Below are 21,655 nucleotides of genomic sequence, written 5' to 3' on the forward strand. Positions count from 1 at the left end.
TAGGGAGATTGACAATGGAAAAATAAATGTGAGTAGGTCCCGTAGGAGGAGGAGAGAGATGGGGAATATTGAGTGCATAGATCAGGGCCGACCAGACAGGCAGAGGGACAGGCAAGCACAGAGGGACAGGAGATATGTGCGGGGTTACAGGGCCCAGTGGCAAGGACTGTTGGTAGATTGCTGGTGTGTTGGCAGGGGGATGCAGTGTGAAGGCTGCTCTGCATAGAGCCAGGCAGGGCCGGATTACCGGATGGGGATGCAGGGCCCCCCTGGAGGTCGGGGGCCCCCCAGATAACAGATGAAAATGTCATAAGCAGCGGCAAAATGTGTAGAATTCCAGGAAATTAGCTTAAAAACTGCAACATTTTCTCTCATCCTCATGGCAAAATGTGAAGAATAGCATGAGATGAGATGTTTTTTGGAGGGGGACCTGGAGGTATTTGCCCCGGGGTCCCAACTGCAGTTGTCCGGCCCTGCAGCCAGGGCCCAGGGCCTAAAACAGACAGCAGTTATTTATAGCCTTTAATCACCTAACAAATTCACACTGGCCCCAGAGTCCAAATACCTCAGTAAGCCAGTCAGTCAGTACACCCGTTGTTTATTTCACTAGTGCCCTGAATGTTTTTATTGGACGTAGTATAGCCTTCATACAGACATCATCTTCTAATACAAGGCCTCAAAATTCAGTGACAGGGGGTGCGTGGGTATGCATGTGTGCATGTGTGAGAATGAGTGATATACAGTGATGTTAATTAAACCTACAGCAAAGACATTGAAACATTTGGAACAGTGTGGCGGCTGTGGCCAAATAGTACATTCCATTTTTGATTGTCAAATCAGCAAGCTAATTGAAATTTGATTAATGAATCGTATCCACATTGAAATAGAGTGAATTGAAAATGGGATTGACCCTAACCCTGGTATTGAGTACTTCATGTCCTGTGATTTTCCTACAGTGTGGCCAAACAGTGCATCCAACAGGGAGCCTGTGTTTTGACTGTCCATGAGAAGGAGGGGCTTGTCATGAGAAAGTGAGGTATGGGCCGCGTTCCCCTGCTCAGACGTTGCATGCATCAACCAATGTTTGCGTGCCACGTCATTGACTGTGACATCGACTGACAGATTGCTATAACATATGATGTGGTTAGTTTATATGTTAAATACTTATCTAGGCATTGTAAGATCTGCCAGGTGTCAGCAATGCCTGGGCAGAGGAACGCGCCCAAAGCTGACAGCACATCCCAGCAACAGGAATGTGGGGACACGGGGTTGAAAAGAGGGAGGCTAGTCTCAACAGAGACACCTATAGGCAAAGACAGGGCCCAGTTTTTCAAAAATGATCTATCTTGATTTTGCATATCGGATAGGATTAAATGCATATAAATATAATGAATAGAACGGACAAATCAGTGACTTGAATGGGGACTTCCGTTCTCTTCATTCGATTTCTATGGATTTAATCCTATCCAATAAGCGAAATCCGAATAGATAACTTTAGAAAAACTCCCTGTTAGAGCGAGAGAGCTGTGTGTGTGTTTGTCAGAGGGTTACACCCACTGCTTCCAGAAGTCCCCCAAATAAAGATAGGTCATCCTAAATGTAACTTAATCCACCCCCAACAACCCTTTGTTGAGAGCCAGCCTTTAATGCCAGCTTCTCAGGGTTACAGGGCTTTGTGATGAAGGTGGACACTGTCCTGTCCATCAAAGATAATGTAGGTATTTGCAGCACCTCTTTGGGCCAATGAGAAGGACAAACTAAACCCTCCATAATTTACACAGGGAGCAAAGAAGGCTGAGAAATCAGCTACTGTCAGATACACCATTATTGAGTATTGACAATGAGAACCAAAAGCTCAACAAGATGTCATGTGTTTAAATTTAATCCTTATCTTTCTCCCTGGGCTTTTAAAAATATTTCTTCACTGGGGTCTGAGCCATGTGTTGGGAGCACAAAACGTTAGAAATGCAGTTGTCATCCATTCCACCCCCCCATGGTCTGGTGCAGGTGTACGCTCTGCACCCCCCTCCCACTCTGTTGTTTTATAATTAAATGGCGACATTAGTTCATATCATGTGATTCGAAAAGGATTCATCACACATTAGAGGCCCTAATCACCACCTATAATCTGCCCCTCGCCTGGGCTGCAGGGTTCACCCACATGACCCTGCTGAGCGCAGCGCTTCCTTTATGCCCCCTGAAAGAGCCGGGGATTGAGCCCAAACAAAAAAAAACAAGAGGTTGAAAAATGTTTTTACACCCGGCCCGCTCTCTCTCAGGTCTGGCTGTGTGCGCACAGGGCCGTTTTAGCTTTAGATCAATGGGACAAGTTATTGGAGTCTGGCCAACTCTAACCGATAGAAAAGAAAAAAGCTGCCTCTTCAAAAAAAGGGGTTGTCATACCTTTGTCATAATGCTCATGATGAAATGGCCTGTTTAAACACCTGAAGTTTATGCTAGACCATTTAAAGGTTAAGATTTCTAGATTTAGCACTGCTAGTGGGGAAGGTTACAGGGGTCTATGTCCTCTGAAATTCTGGTGGGATGGCCATTAAGGCCTTACGTCAGTCACACACACAGGGGAAACACTGCAGCCCCTTTCACACGCCCCTGTCGTGGGGCTCAGCATAGCAGCATTCATGTGGGGAATGATGGATATTATTTTAACATGACCTTGTGCTGTGACTAAGAGTTTAGGCACCACCTGCCCATCTATGCACTGGTCAATGGAGCACGTGCATGCTCATGGCATATAGCGCCCCCTATTGGGAACATATTCAATACCCTTGTTCAGAATGTTTTTCACAATAATATGAATAAACAGGAATATGAATTACATGCCATGGAAAAGAATGGACAATTTTGAGTTCATTCATTTAATTTCAATTCACTTCCTGAGTTGACCCCAATCACTTTACATTTAACAGTGGATGATTATCAGAATGGCACCATCATTATGATATTGTATGGCAAGACATTAACATATGGGCAATTCCACAGTAAGAGTGATGCTGAGACTAAGATTTTTTTCATTACAATGTATGCCAAACAAAAACCAATGACTGCAAATGTAAACAAACCATACAACTCTCTGCACAAGGACTAGGTTTAACAATGTCCATTGACAATTTTACAAAAACATTTACTTGAAGAACAGTGCAAAGTTTGGTAACAAAAAAAGGGTTTGTGCTGTCGGTGCAGTCATTCCATTACCAAACTTTACATCTACACAGTTCAAGTAAATGTGATAATGTAAAAAATTATTTGTGGAAAATGTTAAGTCAACCTTCTGCACAGAGTTGTATGGTTTGTTTAACTTTGCAATCATTGCTTTTTGTTTGGCTTACATTTTAAAGGGAAAGTCTCACTTTCTACTATATCAATTCACTGATAGAAAATAGGAATGGAATGCCAAACTTTCCTTACTAAACTTGATACTATTCACTACTCTCCACTGGGCACACACTGGATAAATCAACAATGTTTCCACATCATTTCAATGACATTACGTTGAGCCAACGTGAAATAGACATTGAATTGACGTCTGTGCCCAGTGGGCTTACATCAGTTCCTGTCATGTGATCCCCCAGCCTCTTTTTCTGGGCGAGTTGTTGACATGCGTCACCCCTTTATGCCCCCTCTGTCTGCCACCTAATAGATAAGGGCCTTCAGTGGGCTGTAACGCAGGAAACAAGTTACCACGACTACATGCGAGGGCCCTAGTGTTACGCCACTGACGGAACCAGTGAGGCCGCACTCACATCGACACATCCTCATCCCGTCAGTCGAGGATGCCTGGTCGTTCTTTAAAAGTAATTTCCTCACCATGCCCCTTTCAAAAAATGTAGAATTAAGAACAGATATAGCCCTTGGTTCACTCCAGACCTGACTGCCCTCGACCAGCACAAAAACATCCTGTGGCGAACTGCAATAGAATCGAATAGTCCCCATGATATGCAACTGTTCAGGGAAGTCAGGAACCAATACACGCAGTCAGTCAGGAAAGCAAAGGCTAGATTTTATAACAGAAATTTGCATCCTCTAGCTCCAAAAAGGTTTGGGACACTAAAGTCCATGGAGAACAAGAGCACCTCCTCCAAGCTGCCCACTGCAGAGGCTAGGTAACACTGTCACCACCGATAAATCCACAATAATCGAGAATTTCAATATGCATCTCTCTACGGCTGGCCATGTTTCCTCCTGGCTACCCCAACCCCGACCAACAGCTCCACACCCCCCGCAGCTACTTGCCCAAGCCTCCCCAGCTTCTCCTTCACCCAAATATAGATAGCAGATGTTCTGAAAGAACTGCAAAATCTGGACCCGTACAAATCAGCTGGGCTAGAAAATCTGGACCCTCTCTTTCTAAAACTTATCTGCCGCCATTGTTGCAACCTCTCTTTTGTATCGTCCGAGATCCCTAAAGATTGGAAAGCCCCCTCTTCAAAGGGGGTGACACTCTAGACCCAAACGGTTATAGACCTATATCCATCCTGCCCTGCCTTTCTAAAGTCTTCAAAAGCCAAGTTAACAAACAGATCACCGACCATTTCAAATCCCACTGTACCTTCTCCGCTGTGCACTCCGGTTTCCGAGCTAGTCACGGGTGCACCTCAGCCACGCTCAAGGTACTAAACGATATCATAACCGCCATCGATAAAAGATTGTACTGTGCAGCAGTCTTCATCGACCTTGCGAAGGTTTTCAACTCTGTCAATCACCGTATTCTTATCGGCAGACTCAACAGCCTTGGTTTCTCAAATGACTGCCTCACCTGGTTCACCAACTACTTCCCAGACAGAGTTCAGTGTGTCAAATCGGAGGGCCTGTTGTCCGGACCTCTGGCAGTCTCTGGGTGTACCACAGGGTTCAATTCTTGGGCCGACTCTTTTCTCTGTATATACCAACGATGTTGCTCTTGCTGCGGGTGATTCCCTGATCCACCTCAACGCAGATGACACCATGCTATATACATCTGGCCCTTCTTTGGACACTGGTAACCCTCCAAACGAGCTTCAATGCCATACAACACTCCTTCCGTGGCCTCAAACTGCTCTTAAATGCTAGTAAAACTAAATGCATGCTCTTCAACCGATCGCTGCCCGCACGACTAGTGCGGACGGTTCTGACTTAGAATATGTGGACAACTACAAATACCTAGGTGTCTGGCTAGACTGTAAACTCTCCTTCCAGACTCATATTAAACATCTCCAATCCAAAATTAAATCTAGAATCGGCTTTCTATTCCGCAACAAAGCCTCTTTCACTCACGCCGCCAAACATACCCTGGTAAAACTGACTATGCTACCGATCCTCGACTTCGGCGATGTCATTTACAAAATAGCCTCCAACACTCTACTCAGCAAATTGGATGCAGTCTATCACAGTGCCATCCATTTTGTCACCAAAGCCCCATATACCACCCACCACTGCGACCTGTATCCTCTAATCGGCTGGCCCTCGCTACATATTTGTCGCCAGACCCACTGGCTCCAGGTCTTCTATAAGTCTTTGCTAGGTAACGCTCTGCCTTATCTCAGCTCACTGGTCACGATACCACCACCTACCTGTAGGACTCGCTCCAGCAGGTATATCTCACTGGTCATCCTCAAAGTCAACACCTCCTTTGGCCACCTTCCTTCCAGTTCTCTGCTGCCAATGACTGGCACAAATTGGAAAAAAAAATCGCTGAAGCTGGAGACTTATAGTTCCCTCACGAACATTAAACATCAGCTATCCGAGCAGCTAACCGATCACTGCAGCTATACATAGCCCATCCAATCTACCTACCTCATCCCCATATTGTTTTAATTTACTTTTCTGCTCTTTTGCACACCAGTATTTCTACTTGCACATCTATCACTCGTGTTAACTTTTCTAAATTGTAATTACTTGCTACTATGGCCTATTTATTGCCTTACCTCATCACGCCATTTGAACACTGTATATAGACTTCCTTATTTTTATATTATGTTATTGACTGTACTCTTGTTTATTCCATGTGTAACTGTTGTTTGTGTCGCACTGCTTCGCTTTATCTTGGCCAGGACGCAGTTGTAAATGAGAACTTGTTCTCAACTGGCCTACCATGTTAAATAAAGGTGAGAAAAAAACAGCACAAATGTGAACACCATCTCCCATAGAGAACTTCAGAACTTTGTACGCCATGTAAGAGAAATGTAAGCAATGTAAGAGGATAAATATTAAGAAATGAAATGATTTATTTTGTCATGTCAGCCCACAAACGGCATCAACCTCTCGTGAAGTTACACACACACACTTTCAGTACACACAGATAGGCACATTCACATTAGGCTTCAGAGCCAGCCGGTCATTCACAGAACCAACCGGGACTCTTTTCCTTTCCTTGACAGGCTCTATCCAAACACCTTTCAGCTTCGAAGCGTGGTCTCCAGACATTACATGGAAGTCAATAGGCAAGGCAGGTGCCATTCAAAGAAAACTAAAACAAACAAAAACCTATTCAGAAGTCAACGTAAAAACGAGGTATTTGCTTGTGTAATTTATTGATAGAAAATAAAAGAAAACAAAAAAAGAAAAAAAAGATAAAGTCAGAGCTTTCTATTGTAACTTGGATGCCTGGAGATGGAGTGAATTTGGGAAACGTAACCAGGCAGGTCTATAATGTGCTAATCCTGAAAGAGATCTGACCACCCTAGTTGCAACAAACAGTTTTAGTTGTTGCTGTTTTAACAGATTATCACTCATTAGCTGGGAGTAATACATCACCCATTATCAAGTGCTACGTTTTCAACTAAATAATAAACATCAAATAGCTTAAATGAGACAACAAAACACAATGGAATTCAAACTGACAAAATAGTATTTCGGCAGGATACCATCGCCTTCATACTTGTACCTGCAACTACTCTGAAGCCCCAGACAGTACCCCTACAGCCCCCCTCAGGACAAAGAGAAGGGAAAGACAGGGACACGGGAGAGCTCCAGGCTGCAGCAGATTTAATTGATCAACTAATTCATGCTCTTAATGGAGAAGAGGAAAATGGCACACGGGGCACAATCGAACACACATCCCATCCCGGCGTAAAAATAACAAACGTACAATAGAAGCAATCAATCAACCGCAATAAATAAATGTCTCATCTTTAAAAGGCTTCTGGGGGTCAAAGCGGGGAACTCGGTTGGCATTTCTTGTGGATGTCTCTGTCTCTTCCCATCTACTACTTTTAACTTTCAGAAATATTTACACAGCATAGCAGCCCAATCTGGGCTTAGTAAGTAATGCTACATCACGTGAACGGAGTTCCCCTATGGAAGGAAGGAAGTGCAACAGTTCTTGGGGAATTGCTTTTCACACGACACACTCCAATATCACCCTAGCTACTCGCAGTCAGAGTCCCCTTCCTTGGCCCTTCAGGGAAACACCGTCCTCCGATCAGCTCTGGGCATGTGTAGTCCCTTCCAACCGGACATCCACTGTATGCTCACAGCTGGCCTGAGATCGGTGTGAAATGGTGGAATTACTAACAGAGAACGCAGCAACCCAGTTGTAATGTTGTTGCGGATGGAACATGGAGCATAAGCGGACTCTTCTCTGTGATGGCGGAAGAGCGGACTAATCTCCGCCTACCTCCTCTTCTTCTTCTAGATGGCGCTCTCTGTAGATGTCTTTTACCAGAAGGAGAGGGGTGAGGATGCTCTCCAGGACACTGCGGTCCAGAGGAGTAGAGGAGTACCACAGCGAGCTGTCACCGTCACTGCTGCTGCCCGATGACTCTGGCTGCATATAGAACACATCCATACGCTGACTCAACGACCCCGGGCTGGAGAGAGGAATGACCACAAATTATAGTTATGTAGCTACATTTGGTCCAATATATTTGTTGTGCAGTGGTCCCTGACAAAATCACTAATAAATGAGTGCAATGTATTAAGGGAAGTTGCAATTAACCACTTGAGGAAGACAAGGTTATAGAAGAGCAGAGTAACTCACCACTTGGAACGGTAGAGTTCGTAGAATCTGCCCTCGTGCTTTTTGACTGGACAGTGTGTGGAGCATCCCGAGCCGTCGTCTGGCTCGTAGGCCGCGTTACTGTCCTCTTTACGTTTCCTCTTCCTGGACCCTGTTGGTACTGCTCACAGAGACAAAAAGAGAATATTAACATGACAGGCAGCCTGGCACAAATAGTAAATGCGGATACAAAGATGGACTTGCCCACAAGAGTGTGTGTGTGTGTGTGTTTTAGTGGTCAGACTCACAGTGGTGGTCCTGTGGGGAGAAGGAGGGGATGCAGATGCAGACAGTGGTTTCCTGTGTGGTTGGGTCTGTGTGGTCGGGGCCATAGACATTTCTGAAGGAAAGGCGCAGGTGCTGCTCCACGGTGCGCAGGCCAAAGTACTTGGTGTTGAGATAGACCAGGGAGCGCAGCAATGCTGCAGGACTCTGCTCCCCCAGCAGCTTACAGCTCCACAGGCACTGCTCCTCCACACGGCCCCACCGAGAGCCTGGGGGCAGACAGACAGACACAGCTGTTAACACAGATCACAATACCTCTGAACTTAACACAAACACAGGTACAAGGTATGAACCCTGCTACAATTGAATGTGGTTTTAAAATGTATCATGTCTAGTGTGCTCATATCATAAATATTGTGCAATCACTGTTTCAGAATGTGAAAAGCAAAAATGTTTCTAATCATTGGACACCGCAGGAAGGTCTTCTATTGAGGAGTTGTAGTTCAAAACATACACTTCCAGGTCTAAACCTATTACCATAATCAGTGTGTGCTGAAGATCATTCAGTTGATAGACAAGTAAATTAAGCCGTGGTAAAGTGTGAGCTATTTGTTTACCATCAGGCATCACGCTGGGCTGCCAGTCTTTGAGGACCTTGTTGAGCTCCTCTCCAAACCGCTCATAGCACAGGTCACTGAACAGGTCATCTTTCCTGCCTTTGGCCTGCAGATGCTACAGACAAACAAGTAATAAGTCACCAGTAGAGAATAACTGGAATAAAGGTAATATCTTGTGGGAATCCAAACCTAGGCCTGGTTATGAGATTGTGAAGAATATAGATGGTGTCCTCATATTTTAAATAGTCAACACCTTGTTTCAGGATGTGAACAGCAAACGTTATAATCATTGGACAATACTTTTTTTTAAATGATGGGAGGGGCAATAGGAGGAAAGATGAAAGGAGAGCGGTGAGAAATAGAGGTCTGTTCCTGCTCCTGAGAGTCCATTTCACAATACCATCTTCTAGGGCTGGATGATATTGACAAAAATTCATATCACAATATTTGACTGTATTTTATGTATTTGAATGATAAAAGTTCTAAATATGCTTTATGAGTAGTTCATGACCCTAAGGTGACAACACATAAATACGTGATAAAAATAAAATAAAATGGCTTTCTCCATTTATACTTACTGTTCAATCCAACAACAAAAAAAACCCAGCACTTTTATAATTTCCACACTGTGCCACGCAGCATGATATGGGCAAAGAATATAGGCCTAGGTGAACAGTTGGAATTAAGGACATTTTATAGTTGGAATATAGTGGGCAGCACCTTGAATACATTGTTTGACATGACAACTGATGGGGTCAAATTGGGGTCATGATAGGGGATGCAACAAATGTTTGAAGTATTATAATAATTTATTATTCTTATGTTGTATTAATAGAAGGGGAGGGGCTATGGGATCCCTCCTCCTCTACATTTATAGGGTACTAGATAACAGATGAACTATATATACACTGCTCAAAAAAATAAAGGGAACACTTAAACAACACAATGTAACTCCAAGTCAATCACACTTCTGTGAAATCAAACTGTCCACTTAGGAAGCAACACTGATTGACAATAAATTTAACATGCTGTTGTGTAAATGGAATAGACAAAAGGTGGAAATTATAGGCAATTAGCAAGACACCCCCAATAAAGGAGTGGTTCTGCAGGTGGTGACCACAGACCACTTCTCAGTTCCTATGCTTCCTGGCTGATGTTTTGGTCACTTTTGAATGCTGGCGGTGCTTTCACTCTAGTGGTAGCATGAGACGGAGTCTACAACCCACACAAGTGGCTCAGGTYGTGCAGCTCATCCAGGATGGCACATCAATGCGAGCTGTGGCAAGAAGGTTTGCTGTGTCTGTCAGCGTAGTGTCCAGAGCATGGAGGCGCTACCAGGAGACAGGCCAGTACATCAGGAGACGTGGAGGAGGCCGTAGGAGGGCAACAACCCAGCATATATATATTCATTCATTGTAAGGTTTTAGAATTGTTCCACAGTCTTTTCTAAGTCTCTGCCTCTTATAATGAAATGGGGTCTGTGAGAAAGCATTTCAAATAAACAAAGAGCCCTGCAAGGGAGTAGAATAGAGGCTAGTCAGACATACCTCTATAAAATCAACTTGGGGGAGTGGACACTTATTGCTGAGGCCTTAGAAAACATTGGAACTATTGTATCTCTTTCAAGTTTGTATAGCTGTGTATGCATGGACTTGGTCTGAGGAGTAGCAGGTAATGACGTATGCAGTGACATCACAGGGGGTTGACTACAAGCATGATAAAAGCAACTTGGACTACTTGTATAATGTGATGTTTGACTTCTGTCTACAGCTGTATTTTGATTAAAATTGTTATGATTTATAAGTGCACATTTTGAGTGTTCCTTATTTGTTAACCTTTCAGTGATACCCATCCCGGATCCGGGATCCTCCTCATCAAAAAAGCTGACTAGCATAGCCTAGCCTAACGGGACAGGGATATCATATAATTTTCATGAAATCACAAGTCCAATACAGCAAATGAAAGATAAACATCTTGTGAATACAGCCAATATTTCCGATTTTTTTAAGTGTTTTACAGCGAAAACACAATATATATTTCTATTAGCTCACTACAGTAGCCAAACACACAACACAATTTACTCCCCGCAAAAATAGCTTGCACAAAACAGAGATAAAATTAATCACTAACCTTGAACAAATTCATCAGATGACAGTCTTATAACATCAGGTTATACAATACACTTATGTTTTGTTCGAAAATGTGCATATTTAGAGCTACAAATCCTGATTATACATTGTGAATACGTAGCATCGATTCACCAGAATCTCCAGAGATATTTTGGACACTCACCTAATCTGACCAAAGAACTCATCATAAACTTTACATAAAAATACTTGTTGTATGGCAAATGAAAGATACACTGGTTCTTAATGCAACCGCCGTGTTAGATTTTTTTAAATAACTTTACCATAACAAACAGCTTGCGTTATTGCGAGACAGCGCTCGCCAAAACGGCAGAGAATAGGAATCAACATTTTCCACAGAAATACGAAATATCATAAATTGTGCTTACTTTTGCTGAGCTTCCATCAGAATCTTGTACAAGGAGTACTTGGTCCAGAATAAATCGTTGTTTGGTTTTAGAATGTCCTTTTCTTCTGTCGAATTCACGCCACAATGCTAGCCAAGCTTGATAACGTTCCCATCTTCTCTCTACGCAAAGAACGGAAAACTCCAAAAGTCCCAATAAACGTTGAATAATTTGATAAAACTCGGTTGAAAAAACATACTTTACGATGTTTTTATCACATGTATCAAATAAAATCATAGCAGGAGATATTCGCCGTGTAAACCGAACGCTTATCAGAAGACAATATCGAGGTGCTTCGCGCGCCTAGGTAGAGAAAGGAAATTCCTGACCTGCCACTCCAAAAGCTCTTGTTCGACCTCAGATCAAGCTAGACACCCCATTCCACCTTCCACTGCCTGTTGACCTCCAGTGGAAGGCGTATGAAGTGCATGTATATCGATAAATATAAGCCAGTTGAATAGGCAGGCCCTGAAACAGAGCCCCATTTTCAGAATTGTCACTTCCTGTCTGGAAGTTTGCTGCCAAATGAGTTCTGTTTTACTCACAGATATAATTCAAACAGTTTTAGAAACTTGAGTGTTTTCTATCCAATAGTAATAATAATATGCATATTGTATGATCTAGAATAGAGTACGAGGCCGTTTAAATTGGGCACGATTTTTTCCAAAGTGAAAATAGCGGCTCCCTATTGACAAGAAGTTTTTTTAAGTAAATAAAACGGAGCACAGAAAAACAGAACCAACACAACGAATGAATAAACCAAGGAGGAATTATTGACTGGGTGGGAACCAAAATGTTGGTCAGTGTTCACAAGTGACCCTAATTAGATGCTACATTACATGTTGTTTTCTTACTTCGGCTGCATTTCAAACTCAAAGCAGACAGCCCTCGGCCCTAAACCTTCAGCACCTTGAATGACATTTTACATCGTCACATCCGAGTGTACCTTCAAAATGTCCTTTGCCCAAGCGACGGAGACTGATGATTGGCGATGCAACGTCCTTGGTGAAAATGTTGAAGTTGAGCTTTAAAAAAAACAACCAACCTAAAGCTATTAATGTACCTAGTAAGCTAACGGATCTAGCTAGCACTCCTGTCAGGCAGCTAGCTACAGTTACCCATAGCTGGCTAGCTAGTATTATAGTTTGGTATTTTATTTCAATACATTTCAGAATTCCAAAAAATATGTTTATGAATCTAGCTATGTTTTATAGGATACTCACTATGAGACTAAGCCAATTTGATACATACATATATTGATTTTTGTGTATGTATATAAATATCAACTCAGCAAAAAAAGAAACGTCCTCATGAGGGAGGATGTTTTCAGCAAACTTATGTGTAAATATTTGTATGAACATACAAATATTAAACTGAGACAAACTGAACAAGTTCCATAGACATGCGACTAACAGAAATGGAATAATGTGTCCCTGAAGAAAGGGGGGGGGGGTCAAAATCAAAAGTCAGTATCTGGTGGCCACCAGCTGCATTAAGAACTGCAGTGCATCTCCTCCTCATGGACTGCACCAGATTTGCCAGTTCTTGCTGTGTGATGTTACTCCCCTCCTCCTTCAAGGCACCTGACAGTTCCCGGACATTTCTGGGGGGAATGGCCCTAGCCCTCACCCTCCGATCCAACAGGTTCCAGACATGCTCAATTGGGATTGAGATCTGGGCTCTTCACTGGCCATGGCAGAACACTGACATTCCTGTCTTGCAGGAAATCACGCACAGAACGAGCAGTATGGCTGGTGGCATTGTCATGCTGGAGGGTCATGTCAGGATGAGCCTGCAGGAAGGGTACCACATGAGGGAGGAGGATGTCTTCCCTGTAACGCACAGCGTTGAGATTGCCTGCAACGACAACAAGCTCAGTCCAATGATGCTGTGTGACACCGCCCCAGACCATGACGGACCCTCCACCTCGATCCCACTCCAGAGTACAGGCCTCTGTGTAACCCTCATTCCTTCGACGATAAACGCGAATGCGACCATCACCCCTGGTGAAACAAAATTGCGACTCGTCAGTGAAGAGCACTTTTTGACAGTCCTGTCTGGTCCAGCGACGGCGGGTTTGTGCCCATAGGCGACATTGTTGCCAGTGATGTCTGGTGAGGACCTACCTTACAACATGCCTACAAGCCCTCAGTCCAGTCACTCTCAGCCTATTGCGGACAGTCTGAGCACTGATGGAGGGATTGTGCGTTCCTGGTGTAACTCGGGCAGTTGTTGTTGCCATCCTGTACATGTCTCCAGGTGTGATGTTTGGATGTACCGATCCTGTGCAGGTGTTACACGTGGTCTGCCACTGCGAGGACGATCAGCTGTCCGTCCGGTCTCCCTGTAGCGCCGTCTTAGGTGTCTCACAGTACGGACATTGCAATTTATTGCCCTGACCACATCTGCAGTACTCATGCCTCCTTGCAGCATGCCTAAGGCACGTTCACACAGATGAGCAGAGACCCTGGGCATCTTTCTTTTCGTGTTTTTCAGAGTCAGTAGAAAGGCCTCTTTAGTGTCCTAAGATTTCATAACTGTGACCTTAATTGCCCACCGTCTAAGCTGTTAATGTCTTAACGACCATTCCACAGGTGCATGGTGATTAATTATGTATTGAACAAGCATGGGAAACAGTGTTTAAACACTTTACAATGAAGATCTGTGAAGTTATTTGGATTTTTACGAATTATCTTTGAAAGACAGGGTCCTGGAAAAAGGGACGTTTCTTTTTTTGCTGAGATAGATACACACACACAGTTGAAGTCGGAAGTTTACATACACCTTAGCCAAATAGATTTAAACTCAGTTTCACAATTCCTGACATTTAATCCTAGTAAAAATTAAATTTCTTAGGTCAATTTGGATCACCACTATTTTAAAAATGTGAAATGCTTTTATTTCTTTCATCACATTCCCAGTGGGTCAGAGGTTTACATACACTCAAATAGTATTTGGTAGCATTGCCTTTAAATTGTTTAACTTGGGTCAAACGTTTCAGGTAGCCTTCCACAAGCTTCCCACAATAAATTGGGTGAATTTTGGCCCATTCCTTCTGACAGAGCTGGTGTAACTGAGTGAGGTATGTACGCCTCCTTGCTCGCACACGCTTTTTCAGTTCTGTCCACAAATCTTCTATGGGATTGAGGTCAGGGCTTTGTGATGGCCACTCCAATATCTTGACTTGGTGGTCCTTAAGCCATTTTGCAACAACTTTGGAAGTATGCTTGGGGTCATTGTCCAGTTGGAAGACCCATTTGCGACCAAGCTTTAACTTCCTGACTAATGTCTTGAGATGTTGCTTCAATATATCCACATCATTTTTCCCCCTCATGATGCCATGTATTTTGTGAAGTGCACCAGTCCCTCCTGCAGCAAAGCACCCCCACAACATGATGCTGCCACCCCCGTGCTTCACGGTTGGGATGGTGTTCTTCGGCTTGCAAGCCTCCCCCCCTTTTCCTCCAAACATAATGATGGCCATTATGGCCAAACAGTTCTATTTTTGTTTCATTAGACCAGAGGATATTTCTCCAAAAGGTACGATCTTTGTCCCCATGTGCAGTTGCAAACCATAGTCTGGCATTTTTATGGCGGTTTTGCAGCAGTGGCTTCTTCCTTGCTGAGCGGTCTTTCAGGTTATGTCAATATAGGACTCGTTTTACTGTGGATATAGATACTTTTGTACCCGTTCAACTCTAGAAGACAGAACATGTCTCCTTCCTGAGCGGTATAACGGCTGCGTGGTCCCATGGTGTTTATACTTGCGTACTATTGTTTGTACAGATGAACATGGTACCTTCAGGCTTTTGGAAATTGCTCCCAAGGATGAACCAGACTTGTTGAGGTCTACAAATCTTTTTCCTGAGGTCTTGGCTGATTTCTTTAGATTTTTCCATTATGTCAAGCAAAGAGGAACAGAGTTTGAAGGTAGTCCTTGAAATACATCCACAGGTACACCTCCAATTGACTCAAATTATGTCAATTAGCCTATCAGAAGCTTCTAAAGGCATGACATCATTTTCAGGAATTTTCCATGATGCTTAAAGGCACAGTCAACACAGTGTATGTAAACTTCTGACCCACTGGAATTGTGGTATAATGAATTATAAGTGAAATAATCTGTCTGTAAACAATTTTTGGAAAAATTACTTGTGTTATGCAAAGTAGATGACCTAACCGACTTGCCAAAACTATAGTTTGTCAACAAGAAATTTGTGGAGTGGTTGAAAATGACTCCACCTAAGGGTATGCAAACAAACTGTATGCATGCAAAAGCAAGCTACTATTTTTCTGAGCGAAAATGCAGCCTTTTTGATTAAATGTGACAGTTTGCGGCCACCAGAGTTTGACATGTGATTACATTTTGCATTGAATTGTTGTGGGTCATCAACCCCGCAAGTGACCGACGTTCAATCTCTCCCTTGAGCTAAATCGAGGGCCAACGTTAGTGAATTGGACCTCCCCTTAAGATGGCAATCAAACTGTATTCTGGTTGAGGGAAAGTGGCTAGCACAAGGGCTGAGGGGGTAAAAATACTGTGTTTGGACTGCAGCCTTCATGTAGCCAGCCAACATCTTCATGCTGCGCCTATTCCTGTCTGAGAAGATACCGTTGCACAAACATGCTCATCCAGGCCTACACCGGCACTGGTACCAGCTCGCTAGCTGCGTTTGCTCTGACTCTTAGTACATTTAGCAAGCTAGCCAGCCAGCTAACTGCCGATTAACATTAGCGGTTAACACATTTGAGTAAATTAAGCAAACGCTCTTATCCAGAGCAACTTACAGTAGTGAGGGCATACATTTTCATACTGGTCGCCCGTGGGAATCGAACCCACAACCCTGGTGTTGCAAGGGTCCTTCTCTACCAACAGCCACACAAATTATTTTAGCAACAACTTGCTAAGAAAAGACAAACTAGCAGATATTTTGTGCATCTTACTGTCTGCAAACTACTAACAGTGTATAGAACGCTTGTGGAAAGCAGCATGTCACCGACATTGTTGCATCCATCTGACCATGCAGAGTGAACGACAAGAAAGTGCTTGTGACTCCGTGGCCGAGCAACTGCTCTCTCCTTGAGTGACGGGGTAGGGCTTGGTGTGGTTAGCGGCATGCAGCAGCAGGAGTGGGAGAGATGACTCACGTAGCAAACAGAGGAAACTATAAACTGACATTATACTGGTAGGAATTGCAAGAGTCGCTGGTTTAATGAAACCAAGATTAAACTTTTTGGTCTGAATGCCAAGCGTCACGTCTGGAAAAAACCTGGCACCATCCCTACGGTGAAGCATGGTGGTGGCAGCATCATGCTATGGGGATGTTTTTCAGCGGCAGGGACAGGGAGACTAGTCAGGATCAAGAGAAAGATGAACAGAGAAAAGTACAGAGAGATCCTTGATGAAAACCTGCCTCAGAGTGCTCAGGACCTCAGACTGGGGCGAAGACCTTCCAACAGGACAACGACCCTAAGTACACAGTCAAGACAACGCAGGAGTGGCTTCGGGACAAGTCTCAATGTCCTTGAGTGGCCCGGCCAGGGCCCGGACCTGGACCTGATCTAACATCCCTGGAGAGACCTGAAAATAGCTGTGCAGCGACGCTCCCCATCTAACCTGACAGAGCTTGAGAGGATCTGTAGAGAAGAATGGGAGAAACTCCCCATATACAGTTGTGGCAAACTTGTAGCGTCATACCCAAGAAGACTTGAGGCTGTAATCGCTGCCAAAGGTTCTTCAACAAAGTACTGAGTAAAGGGTCTGAATACTTATGTAAATGTGATGTTTAAAAAAAAACATTTTATGTTGCAAAAATGTCTAAAAAACTGTTTTTGTTTTGTCATTATGGGGTAGTGTGTGTGTAGAGTGATGAGGGAAAAAAACAATTTAATCCATTTTAGAATAAGTGTGGAATGTGGAAAAAGTCAAGGGGTCTGAATACTTTCCAAATGTGGGCCTGGAGCCATTCTGGTCATTAGCACCTATTCAGCTGATGTTCATAGATCTACATAGTACTGGAACAGCCTTAAGACAGAACCTCCAACATATTGCTTTCACCTATCCATGGCTTGCCAGATCTGTGAACATTGTCTGAATAGGTAGAAGCAAAGGGCTACAAACTGAAAATGGAACCAGGCCACAGAAGTCAAACGAGAAGGGGGAAACTAAACAGAGGTGACTGACCTGCTGGATGCCCAGGCAGAGGTAGAGGACGCTGTCGGGGGCGTAGCACTCCCCGTTGGGCCGCCGTACCTCATAGACAAATCGTGACAGGGCCAGGCTGAGTTCTGATGCTTTCAGAGAGAGCGGGTTACTCTTCGACCAGGCCGGTGGAGGTTCTGAGGACAAAGAATTATAATCTCTTAGCAACTTAATTATATAGCACCTTTCATACAGACAGCCAATGGTTCCAATTGTTGTACGATAATACTTGCTGTGGGCGGAGCTTACTCAGCCTGCTTGAGATAGTCTTTCCCTTTATGGTCACCTGATTGTTCAGCTGAGGACAGCGCCCAACTTTTCCAGGCGTTGATGGCGTAGCGAGATCTCAGAGGTAGCGAGCGCCCCTCCACAGGACCATCTGGTGTAGGGGGAGAGGGGGAGGAAGGTTCTCCCTCCACAGCTCGCCTCTTGTGTCCCTAAAACAAACACACAGCTCCTACGAATGAGACTGGTAATGTCTCGGGTAGAAGCCTTCGTCGTGTGGGAGACCTTACTCTTTTCTTTGTACGAATAATTTTATAAAACATTAGCCCACACACTTTCAATATTTAAATAATTGAATTTTTCTGTTGTGTTAATGATGCCGGATTGTTTTTAGTATATCTTTTTTCAAGATGTTTAGATGTTAAATCCTCATCATGGCTTATTATTTAATGTCCTCATATGAAAAATACCAATCAGTTTCAGGATGTGAACAGCAATAGAGTTCTAATCATCAGACACAATTCTGCTTCCAATTGGAGCTAGTAGCTAGATGAAAGGGGCCAGGGTTAGAGTTGCACGATATACCGGTACCATGGTAATATCACTGTACCAAAACATCATGATACCAACATTTTAATATACAGTAGTACCGTTTCATATGATACTACCACATTATCCAGCCCTACCGATATAAAGAACCCGCTGGCGCCTTTTATAAAATGTTTATAAAGTCAGTTGTTTATAAGTTTAGTACATTTTTATTGCACCGATCCAATAATATCCACTTCACTTTCATTTATTTATTTTTATTTCACCTTTATTTAACTAAGCACATATCAGGTGTGGCAGCTGTAAATCAGCCAACCGTATCCCATACCAGCCCTCACTCACCTGCTTCTCTCCATCCGCTCTTCATAATAAAACATGGGACTTACATAGAGCTTTAAGGACCCAAAGTCGCGTTTACAATTATAGAAACGAAAAAGAAAAAACAAGTCAAAACATGAATAAAGAGAGGGGTGAGCTCAAAGGGAAAGAGTGTGATATCAGTGTATGGGGACGATATGGTTGGAATTTGGATATGAATCTGGTGGGATTCATGCACATCTATTCCACTGTCAGATTAAAAAATATATAATTTAGCAGTGATGGCGAGCGGAAATGGGGATGCAGACCCAGAAGAGTCTTCTGTTGTAGATTTGTACATTGGTTACATTGGAACAGCGCGCAAAGCGAGCAATGTTGATACATTGTATAATTTCATTGCCTGTTGTAGCCAAGAGCACAGACCAGTCAGAGTAGACTTTGCAAGTTCACCGTCATGCATCCTCAGTGTCAGAGGGAAAATGGAGCACCAGAGGTCTAGTCTGTAGCCTAAACAGTTAAATCAATATCATCAGAGATACCTTTTTATTGGAATTTTCAAACATATTATATAATTTCACAAACCATGTCACAGGCCATTTTAAACTAATCCCGGGTCGCTATTTATTGGTTTGATAACAAACAACGTTGTTCAGTCATGTTACCTAGCTAGCTAACAACCTGGTAACTTGACAGTTGGTTTAGGCACATTTGATTGGCACAGGAAGAAAATTTAAAAAAGTCTGCTACTCATGAGATGTGTTTCAAAAGGTTATTTTCAAATAGGCCTTTTCTGGTGCTCCTTAAAATTCTGTTTGGTGCCTAATGTTTTAAAAGTTGGAGCAGTGTGTGTATGTGTGTTTGTGGGAGAGAGCGTGGGGTGTGTGTTTATGAGAATGAGGGAGACAGCGAGAGTGTGTGAGAGAGTGTGTGTGTGTGTCTGTAAACTGAAGATTAAACAAGGTTTCATGCAGTGTTTTCCCCTAACTGACACAATGACATGCAGATCATTAAGTATGTACACTCCTTCCTCCTATCCCTCCAGCCAAATCACAGGTAGGCCTTTGCAAATATGAGCACATCAGCCATTCTATGCAGCATCCCATTATACAGCGAACAGTGTGCAGTTAAACTGAATATGTGTTGTATTGAGTAGAAGTGTGAATTTCAGTTTCAGGTTTTTAGAGAATGTTTAGAAAACAGGAACAAGTGTCTGGGGGATGGTGCGAACAGGATGGTAGGCCACAGATATTTGCCCCACCGTGGTATCGTGATACTTGACCTGGTATATTACTGTTTGTAAAATGTTGGTATCGCGACAACACTAGTCAGGGTGGGTAGTGTACCTGTCTCCTGGCTCTGGGTGCCACTTCCTTCTCCTCAGCCAGGAGAGGGGGCAGGGTGAACCCCATGTCCACATCCAGGTCCTCCAGCACAGGGACAGGGTCTGGGCACCACAGGACAAACAGACACAGGTAAGGGATGAGCCAAGTCAAAGCCCACCAGACTGAGTTGGACAGAGGTAAGCAGAGCTAAAGTGAACCAGGCTGAACTGAGACAAACTGAGCCAGACAGATGGAGGGAGGGATGTGAATGAGTGAATTAGCTACTGGCCCTTAACTGTGGGTGTGAATTAAATCAAACAGCTGTTTTATAACTAGCTTCGCTCTACTGAACACATAGTTCAGTGCTGCTGGTCACTGGCTCAGCTGGCTAGGTTCTTTAAGCTACTATTATAATTATTATTAATTTATTAGCTAGGTCCTTTACTGTTCCTTCTGAATCCACTTCGGATTATAAATAAATAGAAAAATCTTTGTCCAATAGGAGTGACGAGTCAAATGAGCAGGCAGTCCAGAAATATTTATCTGAATTACTGTAATGTTCCATAATATAAAAAACACACACCCATGTGACCTGTGATATTGTGTAACACCTCCCCACTGTACAGAGAGCAGTCAAATAATATCATTTTCCACAATAGAGAAGGACAGCACCAGAAAGTGTCTCAGTGTCAGGGTGGTCAGATGTTGTTCAGTCATCGTACCTTGAGGAAAGTCGTTCTCCAGGTCCAGGTCTGGTTCATACTTCTCATCCTCCCCCTCCGATTCAGAGCTGCTGCTACTGGAGCTGCTGGACTTGGCCTCTCCTCCTCCTCGCTCCCTCTTCACATCTGAAACAGTCATACAACAATCAACCTCACAACTGTGCTTCCCATTCAGGTGGACAAAGATATACACTGGTAGTCATGGATAAAGCTTCATGGCTTGTTTCATGTCCTCATAACAATACACCAATCACAGAGTTTCAGGATGTGAACAGCAATAGAGTCCTAATCATTGGACACACTTCACAGTACTTGAGTAACACTGAGTTTGCACTGTTGGAACATGCAAACTGTGGATGTGGTATCCAGCTTTCTTTCTCTCTGTGTGTGTGTCTCTCTCGCTCTCTACCTGGCTTCTGGTCCTCTGCGATCATCTCAGCCATGGAGAGGAGGTCAGCCTCGTGGGGGTCAGTAGGGACTTTGGCCTTAAGCTCGGTGATGGTCTGGACAATCTGATCTGCACCCTGCATCGTGGTTGGCAGGAATACCGGCACTGGAACCTGGGATACGAGGGACAGGGACAACTGGTTGGTTAGGGACTGTCCATGTGTTAAATACTAGTAAGAGTCGATTGAGAGTCAATATCCGCTCCACCTTATTATTTTCATAACAAGAATGTGATTCATAGTTGTCCTCATATTTACAAAATACCAATCAGTTTCAGAATGTGAACAGCAATAGAGTTCTAATCATCGGACACACCTCTGCTTGTCGCTCCTACCAGGTGGCGTGGCGAGAATCTGTCTCCGCACCACGTGCTCTCACCACTGGTGTCCCCCAGGGCTCTGTTCTAGGCCCTCTCCTATTCTCGCTATACACCAAGTCACTTGGCTCTGTCATATCCTCACATGGCCTCTCCTATCATTGCTATGCAGACGACACACAATTA

The 21,655-nt window shown here is 43.7% G+C and overlaps 1 protein-coding gene across 2 annotated transcripts in view; it reads right to left on the reverse strand.

Moving 5' to 3' along the window:
- Positions 1-6,203: 6,203 nt before the first annotated feature.
- The window catches only part of zmym2 (zinc finger, MYM-type 2), a 36,535-nt gene continuing 21,083 nt past the window's right edge, over positions 6,204-21,655 (reverse strand). For both annotated transcript variants that reach the window (XM_023981094.2, XM_023981093.2), the window contains exons 15-23: positions 21,116-21,266; positions 20,707-20,832; positions 20,006-20,106; positions 17,857-18,007; positions 17,553-17,707; positions 8,836-8,950; positions 8,242-8,487; positions 7,976-8,114; positions 6,204-7,805 (exon numbers count right to left, since the gene is read on the reverse strand). In XM_023981094.2, the coding sequence (XP_023836862.1) occupies positions 7,598-7,805; positions 7,976-8,114; positions 8,242-8,487; positions 8,836-8,950; positions 17,553-17,707; positions 17,857-18,007; positions 20,006-20,106; positions 20,707-20,832; positions 21,116-21,266 (1,392 nt within the window). In that variant the 3' untranslated portion in view covers positions 6,204-7,597. The remainder of the gene's footprint in view (positions 7,806-7,975; positions 8,115-8,241; positions 8,488-8,835; positions 8,951-17,552; positions 17,708-17,856; positions 18,008-20,005; positions 20,107-20,706; positions 20,833-21,115; positions 21,267-21,655) is intronic.

The sequence above is a fragment of the Salvelinus sp. IW2-2015 genome, linkage group LG36, assembly GCF_002910315.2.
Source record: "Salvelinus sp. IW2-2015 linkage group LG36, ASM291031v2, whole genome shotgun sequence".
Taxonomy (NCBI): domain Eukaryota; kingdom Metazoa; phylum Chordata; class Actinopteri; order Salmoniformes; family Salmonidae; genus Salvelinus; species Salvelinus sp. IW2-2015.